The 12,528-nt window shown below is 48.9% G+C and overlaps 1 protein-coding gene across 1 annotated transcript in view; it reads right to left on the bottom strand.

Annotated features, from left to right (window-relative positions):
• Window positions 1–12,528, bottom strand: part of CTNNBL1 (catenin beta like 1) — a 122,733-nt gene that overhangs the window by 79,664 nt on the left and 30,541 nt on the right. The window contains exons 4-5 of the mRNA XM_066624139.1: window positions 8,066–8,207; window positions 753–848 (exon numbers count right to left, since the gene is read on the bottom strand). Coding sequence (XP_066480236.1) covers window positions 753–848; window positions 8,066–8,207 — 238 coding nt within the window. The remainder of the gene's footprint in view (window positions 1–752; window positions 849–8,065; window positions 8,208–12,528) is intronic.

The raw sequence follows: 12,528 nt of genomic DNA on the forward strand, positions 1-12,528 counted from the left end.
CCGCCCACTGCATGGGGGGGTGACGCTCTGGCATCCCGCACCGGGTGACGCGAACCCTACTGACGCCACTGCAACAGTCTACTATCTTCCACTTCAACTAAACCACAAGGGATGGCAGGAAGGAAAGGAAAAGAAACAGAAGGAAAGAAGAAGGAAGGGTGAGAAGACCCTGAAGAAGGTCTCCTCGCCTGAGTCCAATGGCAGGAAAAAGGTTTCCTTGCTCCAACATCCGAAGACCTCACAGCCCCAGGCAACAGGCAGCCTTCTTAATTAACATGTCGGAAGAGGAACAGGCACTGGGTCGATCTCCTCTTTCAAATCCAATGCTTATTGGTTCCTACGTGCAAGACTTTCTACTTGTCTCCACTGAACTTAATCTTGTTGGTACAGACCCAGGGATTCATCATTGTAAATTCTGATTTACGGGGGTTACCTACTGACCTAGCAAACTAATCATCTGCAACAGGAAGAGTCTCCGAGATTTAAACCTGGAACTTCTTGCCCTTTGTGAGAATCATATCCACCTAGACCCACCAGCAGGGGCTTCTGTATAGCCATCAAGGCTCCTAGTCAGTGACAGAGCTCTTCTCCATGAGATACGCAGCAAAGATTTGACCAGTACGAGTCCTCCTCAGTGACAGCTGTGCATTATCAGGGAGCCCAAAGTCTCACACACAGAAGCGAGAAGAACACCAGCTGTGTGAGGGAGGCCACTGCCACGACAGATCATCTGACCTGAACATGCTACTCACCAGGGCATCGATGAGGACCTCGGCTCCTTCCTCACTCTCGTGGAGGGTGTCAATGTCTGTCAGCTCCTGCAGAAGGTCCACCACAGCAATAGACACATGTAGAGACAGGTTAAGGAGAGCCAACACTTGCTGGAACAGTACCAGTTGGGGCAACAAGTGCAATGCACCTCCTTTTCAGCAGCACACACATAACCAGTGGCAACAAGCTTCCTTACCAAACAGTCGCCACTCTGCCCATAGAAGATCATCCCACAAGAAGGGCCACCACCTTCCATATAGTCCTGCCACCCTGGGAGGAAGGGGGGGGTCCTTCTGTGCACTTCCGTACTGTCAAGCAGGCAGACAGTTGGTTGGGAGAGGGTCTTTCCTGCAGCCTTGCCCAGGCACTGGACTCCCCTCTTCTTAAAGGTGTACATCTCAACTTAAGAGCGTCGCTGAATCAGGCCAGAGGCCCATCTAGTCCAGTTTCCTATATCTCACAGTTGCCCACCAAATGCCTCAAGGAACACACAAAACGAGAATGGAGTCCTGGTGCCCTCCCTGGCATCTGCCATTCTGACGTAGCCCACTTCTAAAATCAGGAGGTTGTACCTTACACATAATGGCTTGTAACCTGCGATGGACTTTTCCTCCAGAAATTTATCTAATCCCCTTTTAAAGGCATCTAGGCCAGATGCTATTCACCAAATCCTGTGGCAGGGAGTTCCACAGACTAACTACACATTGAGTAAATAAATATTTTCTTTTGTCTGTCCTAACTCTCCCAACACTCAATTTTAGCGGTTCTAGTATTATGTGAGAGGGAAAAGAGCATCTCTCTATCCATTCCATCCATCCCCTGCCTCATTTTGTATGTCTCAATCTGGGTCTGTCCCACCTGGTTTTCTTGCCAGGGCCCTTCTGGAAGAATGCTGTGGTGGTGGCTCTTGAATTTTATTCCACTGGTCTTGCACTGGGTTTCAGGATTGCTTTTATTATCCTTTTATGGATAAATGGTCTTGTACGCATCTTGCCTTTAGTACCAAAACCGTAGGTTAGTTTTTTTCATTGCTGGGCAGCTGCCATGCATGCCACTCCAATGGCAGAAAGCAGGGCTAGATAGCCCTAAACCAGGGATCTCAAAATCCCGGCCCTGGGGCCACATGAAGCCCACGAAGAGCCTCTATCTGGCCCGCAGCCAGCCTCTGATCCTCTGAGAGCTTCTGGCCCAGTTGACCAAACACAACCAGAGTTGTGCTTTTGGGGTGGGGGAATGGGGGTCCATTTAAGTGTGTGCTTTATTTCTTCGGCTGTGTGGGTGCTTGGAGAAATCCTGCACATTTGAGCCCATTCATTAATTCATTTCAGTCATTTATCTAAGTTCCATCTTCAATGTATTCATTTAAATTTTTTTCCCCAGCCCTCAACACCATGCCAGATATTTGATGCAGCCCTTCAGCCGAAAAGTTTAGAGGCCCCTGCCCTAAACTAAGAAATACATCAGCAGAAAGTGGAATTAGGACAATGGAAATAAATTTTTTCCTTCTCTTTAAAGGAGGCTTTAGTGAAGGGAAATGCATGAACACAGATGGGATGGAGATTAAAAAACAGTCCAGCCTCAGAGAACTGAAGGAGGAGGGTAAGAACCTAGGAAGGGCCAGTTCCCACCCAGCCAGGGCAATTTAACAGAGTCATTGTCCTTCAGGTCATAGCAATTGACCTTTAGGAGTTGATAAGAGCCCCATTAGGCAAATCCAAGCACCCCATTCAGGGAAATCTCACCTAGGAAGACCAGCCCCTTTTCAATCAGCAAGGAGGGAGGGAGGAGGAGCTAGCAAGGAGTATAAATCTAGGACCTGCCACTGTGTGAGCCTGTCAGGCAGAAGCGCGCATGGCCTCTGGGAAACCTCTGGGCATCTCAAAAATGACATAGTGTAAATGGGAAAAGGTGCAAAAGAGAGCGAATAAGATGATTCCTGGGCTGGGGCACCTTCCTTATGAGGAAAGGCTACAGCGTTCGGGCCTCTTCAGCCTAGAAAAGAGACGCCTGAGGGGGCACATGATTGAGACATATAAAATTATGCATGGGAAGGATAAAGTGGATAGAGAGATGCTCTTTACACTCTCGCATAACACCAGAACCAGGGGACATCCACTGAAATTGAGTGTTGGGAGAGTTAGGACCGACAAAAGAAAATATTTCTTTACACCTGCGTGTGGTTGGTCTGTGGAACACAGGATGTGGTGATGGCATCTGACCTGGATGCCTTTAAAAGGGGATTGGACAAGTTTCTGGAGGAAAAATCCATTACGGGTTACAAGCCATGATGTGTATGTGCAATCTCCTGATTTTAGAAATGGGCTATGTCAGATGCAAGGGAGGGCACCAGGATGCAGGTCTCTTGTTACCAGGTGTGCTTCCTGGGGCATTTGGTGGGGCCACTGTGAGATACAGGAAGCTGGACTAGATGGTCCTATGGCCTGATCCAGTGGGGCTGTTCTTATGAGGGGGGTATTTGCTCACAGTGGAGTTTTGTTCCAACATTTAATCTTGGGGGTTCAACAGCACTGCAAAAGGCAGCCCTTGGGCAATGGAGAGCGGCAAATACGTTTGGACAAAGCTCTGTAGGTAGGGAACTTGGCAGCAGTTCAACTTCCTGGGCTCTTAATTCATCAGGGTGCAGTGCACAAAAACACAGAACTAGGAAAGCAGGATTTGTCTCTGTCAAGCATGCCCTGAAGCTCCAGTTTAGCTATGTACACCCACACACGAGCTTGCAATGGTGAGGACTCCAGGCTGCCACTACCGAGGCGAAACACTCCAAGTTCACATGACTGATATCTGGGTACTGCGATTTTCTCACACCAAGGTGCAGGTTTTGCTAACTGCCTGACACACATGCTGCAAGCTGACCCACAGGCTCTCGGAGCAGCAAATGGCTCCCTTCCAGGAGCTCTTGGCCTTTGCTAATTTCAACTACCACCAGTGCATTATCTCTTCGTCACATCTTTGTCTCTGATTCAATGGAGGAGCTGCACGGTCCTCAAATTAATTTTTTTGCTTAGAATTCCATCCATCTCACTTCCCCATCCTCCCCTGCCAAGGCATCAATTTGAAATTAAGTGTGAAGAGCCAAACTTAAGTTTCCATTTGTTTGGGGCAAAGCAGTTTGCAAAGCCCCTGAGCTTGTTTTGCATGAAGCCCCTGACTAAATGAGCCTTCTGCCTGAGGGCTTCATTCCACAATTGGTGCATTTTCAGTTCTGCTGGAACACAGTTGTTCAGGCAGGTGCCCTCAGTTTGGCCCTTCCTGCCTTGCTGTTCAATTTCAGAGGAGCTGGCAGCAGCTGAAAACATTCCTTCCCCAGTGGCTACAGAGCATAGTCCAAGCCTCCACCCCGCAGTCTAACTGACAGACACATCATAGCCCCCCTTTGCTAGAGGCTGGGGTTCGACATGGACATTCTGACAAGCCATCACCAGCAGCTGCCATCCCCAGACGTGGCTCCTTGTGGCTGGAAACACAGCACAGGACATGCTTCCTCTTTTGAAAGGTCACCACAAACACGACTGCCGGGTCCCAGTCAAAATCCCCACAGTTTGTGTTTTTCTCTAAGACTGACAAATCCACTCTGACCTTGCAGCACGTGACATCATGCTCAAGCTGCCCATGATTTCTGGGGAAAGCCCTAAGGAATTGTCTTCCAAGACCATGGAAACGTTTTCAGCTCCACTACATTGGACTTCTAAGCTACCGTTGACTTGAGATGTATCCCCCCCCCCCAACCAGAAACAAGACAAGCAGCAGAGCTTGCAGAGATCAGCATTCTGGGGATCAGGGTTACAGGACATGGAAAACAAGTGGTTTCTCTGCCACATCAGGAGCAGGAAACATGCTGTGCTCTGAAGGCAAAGTCAGAAAAAGTCACAAGCTGAAGCCCTGCAGTCAATGCTGATGTGTTGGCCCCACTTGGCACACATGTCATTCTCAGGAACATAAAGTACATGCCCGATCTCGTCTGATCTCGGAAGCTAAGCAGGGTCAGGCCTGGTTAGTACCTGGATGGGAGACTGCCTGGGAATACTGGGTGCTGTAGGCTTATACCATGATCTCGGAAGCTAAGCAGGGTCAGGCCTGGTTAGTACTTGGATGGGAGACTGCCTGGGAATACCGGGTGCTGTAGGCTTATACCATGATCTCGGAAGCTAAGCAGGGTCAGGCCTGGTTCATACGATGGGAGACCGCCTGGGAATACTGGGTGCTGTAGGCTTACACCATAGTCTTTCGAGACTGAAGGTTGCCAACCAAAGGAATTTCACCTACAACATCTTGACATGCTACTGCATCATAATAAGAAAGCCCAACTGCAACACCCTCCAGTGAGCCTGGAAAAGCTGCATAGAGGAACTTCCCCCCAGTCTGCTCTTCCTTCCCACCGGGTGCCTTGCCTGCAGTCCCTTTGCAATGCTGGCCATGGCACTCCTCAATAGAGCTCCATGTCCATGAGTTACTCGGAAAAGCTGCTGACCAAGACTGCCAGGCAGGTGTGGTCTCACTGACATCTCCACTGCAAGTCAGTCAGTCAAGTCTAGAGAAACTGCTGGTTGCCTGAAGCTGAAGCAACAGCACAGGGCAAAAACGCCACAGACAAACCTCGGCTCTGAACACACAAGGTTACCTTGCCTGACCATCAAGTCCGACCACTGGGCCCTTCAGCCAGGGTCCTTCAACTGGCAGTAACTCTCTCCCATCACTTGCCTGGTTCTCCTGATGCTGGGAAGGAATTTACAGCCACCACAAAGCATGTGCCACCCTCAGCTCTCCAGGGACAACACTTGCGCCTGCCTCTCTTGGAAGCTCCCTGGACTTCTGCCAGGCAACTCTCAGCCCCCTGTGGCATGGCAGGTGGAGCTCTAACAGCTTAGGAATGTGATCCAGCGTCCAGGCTCATCTGGACAACTAGGATGAAGCACTGCTGTCTTTGCCTTATGGGTTCTGTTACAACTCACAAAACGGAACGCAGTGAGAGTGTGGAAAGGATTGTCACACGGCTCTACCCAGAGCAGATGACTGACACAAACACCCCAGTGTGCTCAGACTTCACAGGCTTGCCTTGTCTGCCTGCTTAGGGATCTCTTAAGAACATAAGAACAGCCCCACTGGATCAGGCCATAGGCCCATCTAGTCCAGCTTCTTGTATCTCACAGCGGCCCACCAAATGCCCAGGGAGCACACAAGACAACAAGTGACCTGCATCAGGGTGCCCTCCCTTGCATCTGGCATTCTGACATAACCCATTTCTAAAATCAGGAGGTTGCACATACACATCATGGCTTGTAATCCATGATGGATTTTTCCGAGTGGTGAAGACCAGAAGTGATTGTGAGCAGCTCCAGAAGGATCTCTCCAAACTGGCAGAATGGGCAGCAAAATGGCAGATGCACTTCAATATCAGTAAGTGTAAAGTCATGCACATTGGGGCAAAAAATCAAAACTTTAGATATAGGCTGATGGGTTCTGAGCTGTCTGTGACAGATCAGGAGAGAGATCTTGGGGTGGTGGTGGACAGGTCGATGAAAGTGTCGACCCAATGTGCGACGGCAGTGAAGAAAGCCAATTCTATGCTTGGGATCATTAGGAAGGGTATTGAGAACAAAACGGCTAGTATTATAATGCCGTTGTACAAATCGATGTTAAGGCCACACCTGGAGTATTGTGTCCAGTTCTGGTCGCCGCATCTCAAAAAAGACATAGTGGAAATGGAAAAGGTGCAAAAGAGAGCGACGAAGATGATTACGGGGCTGGGGCACCTTCCTTATGAGGAAAGGCTAAGGCGTTTGGGCCTCTTCAGCCTAGAAAAGAGGCGCCTGAGGGGGGACATGATTGAGACATACAAAATTATGCAGGGGATTGACAGAGTGGATAGGGAGATGCTCTTTACACTCTCACATAATACCAGAAACAGGGGACATCTACTAAAATTTTAGAAATGGGTTATGTCAGAATGCCAGATGCAAGGGAGGGCACCAGGATGAGGTCTCTTGTTATCTGGTGTGCTCCCTGGGGCATTTGGTGGGCCGCTGTGAGATACAGGAAGCTGGACTAGATGGGCCTATGGCCTGATCCAGTGGGGCTGTTCTTATGTTCTCCAGAAATTTGTCCAATTCCCTTTTAAAGGCATCCAGGTCAGATGCCGTTACCACATCCTGTGGTAAGGAGTTCCACAGACCAACCACACGCTGAGTAAAGAAATATTTTCTTTTGTCTGTCCGAACTCTCCCAACACTCAATTTCAGTGGATGTCCCTGGTTCTGGTGTTGTGTAAGAGGGTAAAGAGCATCTCTCTAACCACTTTATCCTTCCCGTGCATAATTTTGTATGTCTCAATCATGCCCCCCGTCAGGCGTGTCTTTTCTAGGCTGAAGAGGCCCAAACGCTGTAGCCTTTCCTCATAAGGAAGGTGCCCCAGCCCCGTAATCATCTTAGTCGCTCTCTTTTGCACCTTTTCCATTTCCACTATGTCTTTTTTGAGATGCGGCGACCAGAACTGGACACAATACTCCAGGTGTGGCCTTATCATAGATTTGTACAACGGCATTATAATACTAGCCGTTTTGTTCTCAATACCCTTCCTAATGATCCCAAGCATAGAATTGGCCTTCTTCACTGCCGCCGCACATTGGGTCGACACTTTCATTGACCTGTCCACCACCACCCCAAGATCTCTCTCCTGATCTGTCACAGATAGCTCAGAACACATCAGCCTATATCTAAAGTTTTGATTCTCTGCCCCAATGTGCAGGACTTTACACTTACTTACATTGAAATGCATCTGCCCACTGTGCCAGTTTGGAGAGATCCTTCTGAAGCTCCTCACAAGCTCTTCAGTCTGCGACTAGGCCTGAATCACAATCACTGCCTTGTCTGTTTACAGGTCAGTGCCAGTTTACCTGAATGTGATCCATTGTTGCCCTGGACAAAAGTCTAAGACTGAATTGCATCCCTGGCCCAGTCTTTGCAAAGAACTGTCTCAGAAGCATCCATTCAGCAAACACAGCTCACTCTTTGTTGGGCCCCCAGTTGGCTGTCAAGCTAAAATGCTGCAGCTGTATTGCTACCAGTACTTCTCTGTGGCTTTGGACTTCCTCAGGAATCCAAGTTTAACTAAGGATGACTATTCACATGGGCAACCAGTCAACAACAGCAAACTAGAAACTAGAGAGAAGCAATATTGACTTGAATGGCGTTCCCAGAAGAGCAAGAGAGGGCTCTCCAGGGTGACGGGAGCCAGGGCCCAATGCAAAGAAGAGCTGGGCTCTGCTGCTAGAAGGATATCAGTGTTGTCATGGCCGAGCAGCCCGAGGAGGGAGTGCACAGCATTCAGCTCCACCAGCAGATGGTACAGGTCTGGCATGGTTGCAATCACATGCATCTCCTGGATAATGTCGTTCAGATCCAGCTCCGACTCCATGAACCTGAAAGCAGAAAGAGGTGACCTTGGTATAGCAGTCTCGAGAAGGCCATCCTTGCCCATTCAGCCTGCTCTGGCTTCAGCAGCCAGCTCTGTTAGAAAGAAAGCAGCAGAGGTTGGTCCACAGCTTGCCTTCCCGCTGTACCTCCATGCCTAGCCTGCACCTGGTTAATTTGGGGCACTTTATAAACAGCAATGCATGTTTGGCAAACCTGAACCTCCCATTTCCATTACTTCATTTCTCTTTGGCTTGTTCTGCCCCTTTCCTCACCTGTTTTCCCACCATTCCCCTGGCCCTTGTTTCTCTAGCCCTGATCCTGTCCAAGATTACCTCCTACGCACTCATTCAACTAAACGCAGTCCTATCTAGGCAGGCAGCCAGATGAGATGCAATGAGAACCCTCACAGCCACCAGAACCAAACCCTCACCTGCAAGAATTTTCTCCCCCGCCCCCCAAGGCCAAAGACACTCCTTGAACTCCAAACATAGTACAAATTGAGTGCACAGCCCCTGCCATCTTTCTTCCCTCTGCTTTCCCGCAGGGCCTCTAAGTTCAGATAATGCTGTAATTAAGTTCACAATGTTGCAGTTCAGAAGAGCAAGCATGCAAGAAGGATCCAGGCACTTCAGGAAATTGAAAGTTACAGGACTGTGGCAAAGAGAGTCTAGCCCAAATGGCACACGTCAGCAGCACTGCCCATATCTGGTCACTGAGTGCTACAGCCGTACGCTTCGGCTGACTGATCAGGATCGCACACACTACACTTTCTATTAACTCCAGTCAAATAATGGGGAAGGGTTTCTCTTAAGGACCATTTAATATTGTTGAAGCAAAGCCAAGTTCTTACCAAGTCGGTCCACCCCTCCCTCCCCCCAAAAATATGTAAGCTCTTTCCTGACTTACTGTTCACAGGAGCAGTTCTCAAACTCTCCAGGAGTCTGTCTTTGTGGTGGGTGAGGGAAAAGGCAGCAAAGCGATCCCCAGGATTGTCCAGCTGCGGGGGACATTGAGGCTTTAGTTTTAAATTAAACTAAGATTAGTTTTAGTCTCTGCCTGCCTCCAAGGGGGTGCAGGGAGCCCTGCGGAACCCTCTGAATGGCTCCCTGCACTTCAGAACACTGAAAAAACACTATTGCGACCCACTTCTGGTTTTGTGATCACAACCCAGAAGCGGGTTGCGATAGTGTTATCTAACACACAGGGGGCCTACAGAGGCGCTGCAAGGCTCCCTGCCCCCCCCCACAGGTCAGCAGAGACAGTTTTTTTTTTAAAAAAACTCCTATATCCCCAACAGTGGTGTAATCCTGGATCATGTTGCTGACTTCTCCTTCCCCTGCCTCTTAAAGGAACAGAAGCAGGGTTTCTCAGGCTGGTGAGTCACGACTCACCAATAGGAGAACCAAGGATTCAGAGATTTAAGAGGGAAAAAAGCGCCACAAAAGCTTGCCCTGCTTAGACATTTGTAAGACAGCGATTTATAATGCAAGTCAGTTCTAAGAACTCTAAATACGCTTTGGTGGGCCGCTGTGAGATACAGGAAGCTAGACTAGATGGGCCTATGGCCTGACCCAGTGAGACTGTTCTTATGAGATGGATAGCCAAGAGCCCAAGGGGTTCTTCCAGGTCTTTTACATGTCCTACCATCAGACCCAACCCTCTGGGTTATTCTGAGACTGCTGGGGGCATAGAGAGATGGACAGGACCCAAAGGAAGGTTCACCCCTCTCACTGGTGTGTTCCAGCCTTGGTGGGCTTCCCTGCTCACCCTGCACAGTAAAAAGAGGGGAAGGCAGATCAAGCTGACCCCAGACAGAATTCAGATTGCATCAGTCAGGGGAACATGGTGGTGATTCTTGCTCTTCAGTGTTTTCTCCTTCCTCCAGGAAAAATGTTCAGCAGGGGGCCAAAACTGCAGGAACTTGTTATGGGTCATTTTAAGAGCTTTAATTGTGAGTAGTTATTAGATAATGTAGGCAATTCTGACAATCCAGACTCCAGCTACAAGCAAGACTGAGGTCTGGAATATAGCCACTTTGGGTCTCTGGAAAGACAATACAATCCTTTAGCAAAGATCCCGGGCTGGGCTGGGGCCTGATCACCACCAGACCAGCAACTGTAGCCCTGCTAAGCAATCTCACTCCCCAGCCCTCCTCCCCACTTCCAGTGGCACCAAGGGGAAAAAAGGGAAGAAACGCCTGAATTTGGCTGGAGACCACTCTTTGCCTTTCACTCCCACACCTACACAAATGGCCCTCAATGCGCACCTTCTTTCTCTACCCCTATTATGCAACATTCTACCCCCATTATGCAACATTGATCTGCTTCCTCTTACAAAGAACACCCTCATAGCCCCTGGAGACTGTGGCTAGGAAAACTTCCTGCCACTGCAGTATATTTTGATCATTCTATTCACATGCCTACTCCAAATCAGCAGGGAGAACTAGAGAGGTATTTTAGTGGCTGCTCCACCCAGCCCCAAAACACCCCTCCAAGGTTGAAGGCAGCCATTTCCAGAAGTCTGTCCAGGCTCTTCCTTTTGATTGGCTCCTAATGTCCACAGTTACATGACTATCTACCATTTATTTAGAGAGAGTATTTTAATATTGCTCAATTGCTCCCATCTCTCAAATGTGTTTTTTTGTTGTTACCCACCCTAAATGGGATCTAGTCAGAAATTCAAACAAAACCTACTAACTATTGTAGGACATTTGAATCTGCCAACCCCTCTTCTCCCCCCCCCCAAATGGTACAAGGTTCTTCCCCCCATACTACCTCTAACTCATCCCCTGGAGACATATCAATTCAGAGAAATGGCTTTTGCTAACTGGTCCTCCCTTCACTCTGCCCTCCTGAAAGGCTTGCCCCAGGGGGCCCCTTCATGGACTGACTGCATATGGTTTGGCAGCTGGGAGAAAGAATCAGAGCAAAGAGCCACGGCTCAGCACCACATCCTGCCACTGCCTGGTTGGTCCCAGGTGGCACAAACTTTGCCTGATAGGTCATAAGAGGACTGAATTTCCAGTGGGCCTCTGAAGCTGTGGAAGAGCAAAGTACCAGCAACAAGCAGCAAAGCTGGCCAGGCTGATGAACTGTGACGGCAGCTGAGAACTGCCCATGCAAGAATCTGGAATTAATTTGGGGAGTGGGAAGAGAGCAGGGGGAAACTGCTCTTGGAAGTCAAGAAACTGCCACTCAAAGCAATCTCCAGCAGAGTGGAAAAACTGCTCCCCTCTAGCTTGGTGCAGACCATTCCTCCAAGTTCCCTGGACAAGGTGCATAACCATTCTCATGAGCTGACTGTCAGCTGCAGCTGGAAGAGCCATTCAGCCAGCTTGGCAGTTCTAAGCACATTGTAAAAATAATGAAAAACAGATGTGGGCAAACAGAGGAGTCTACCACCTGCCAGATGCAAAGCCAGGCGAGGAACAGCAGAACTCATCACCTGAGGTTGTGAGGAATAGAAGAGGTCCAGTTGAGGCTGGGGAGACAATATGAGATGCAAACACATGCAAGTAGGGGGAAAGGGAAATCCTGCCAAAGGCTAGAGTGGCTAAAAAACTGAACTGTGAATCAGAAAACCTTTGGTGCAAATCTTGTCTCTGAAAAAAGGAAATAAAAATACTGACCTACATTACAGGGTTGTTGTAAAAGTTGTGTGTGTGCATACAGAACTCTGAATATACTCCAAAGCTCTATTATTCTAAATCTAAAAGAAACACAAGCAGCATTAAGAGTTGGAAGGTCAACAAAAAGGAAAACTAAGTTGAAAAAACAGACCTAGAGCAAAACCAAATTAAATCAAAAGCTGCGGATAAGGACAAGGCCTCAGAAGACCCAGAGTGGCAGAGCAACCAACAGGCACAGGTGGGGGGTCAACCCAAGACTTCCAAAGGCTGCCACCTCCTGCCCCGGCAGCACAGCAGCCTCAGGGACCCAACAGTCTCCTCTTCTTCCCACTTCCTCTGATGCTCTGCTCCCCGATTCCTTTTCCAGTGCACTGGGTGGAAGGATAAAGAGGTGGATGTTTGTTGCCACACCTGGCCTGACTCCTCAGTCAGCCTCCTGGGATGACCCTGATGTTGGAAGAAGGGAGGCTCAAGAAAGGTCAGGAAAACAGGCAGGGATGCAGGACAGTCCACCTGGGCAACTAAACAACACTTCGCAAAAAAATTAAAATAAATAAAAACCACAACTGCTTGGGCGCATCCAAGCAGCTCTCATCAGGTACTGTATTTCATGCTGCAGGATGAACCCTCCCTTTGAAAAAGTCCATGATCCGACACTGTGATTTGGAGCCAGAAATGGCTTTTTTTTTTTTATAAGT

Source organism: Tiliqua scincoides, chromosome 4 (assembly GCF_035046505.1).
Source record: "Tiliqua scincoides isolate rTilSci1 chromosome 4, rTilSci1.hap2, whole genome shotgun sequence".
Taxonomy (NCBI): Eukaryota; Metazoa; Chordata; class Lepidosauria; order Squamata; family Scincidae; genus Tiliqua; species Tiliqua scincoides.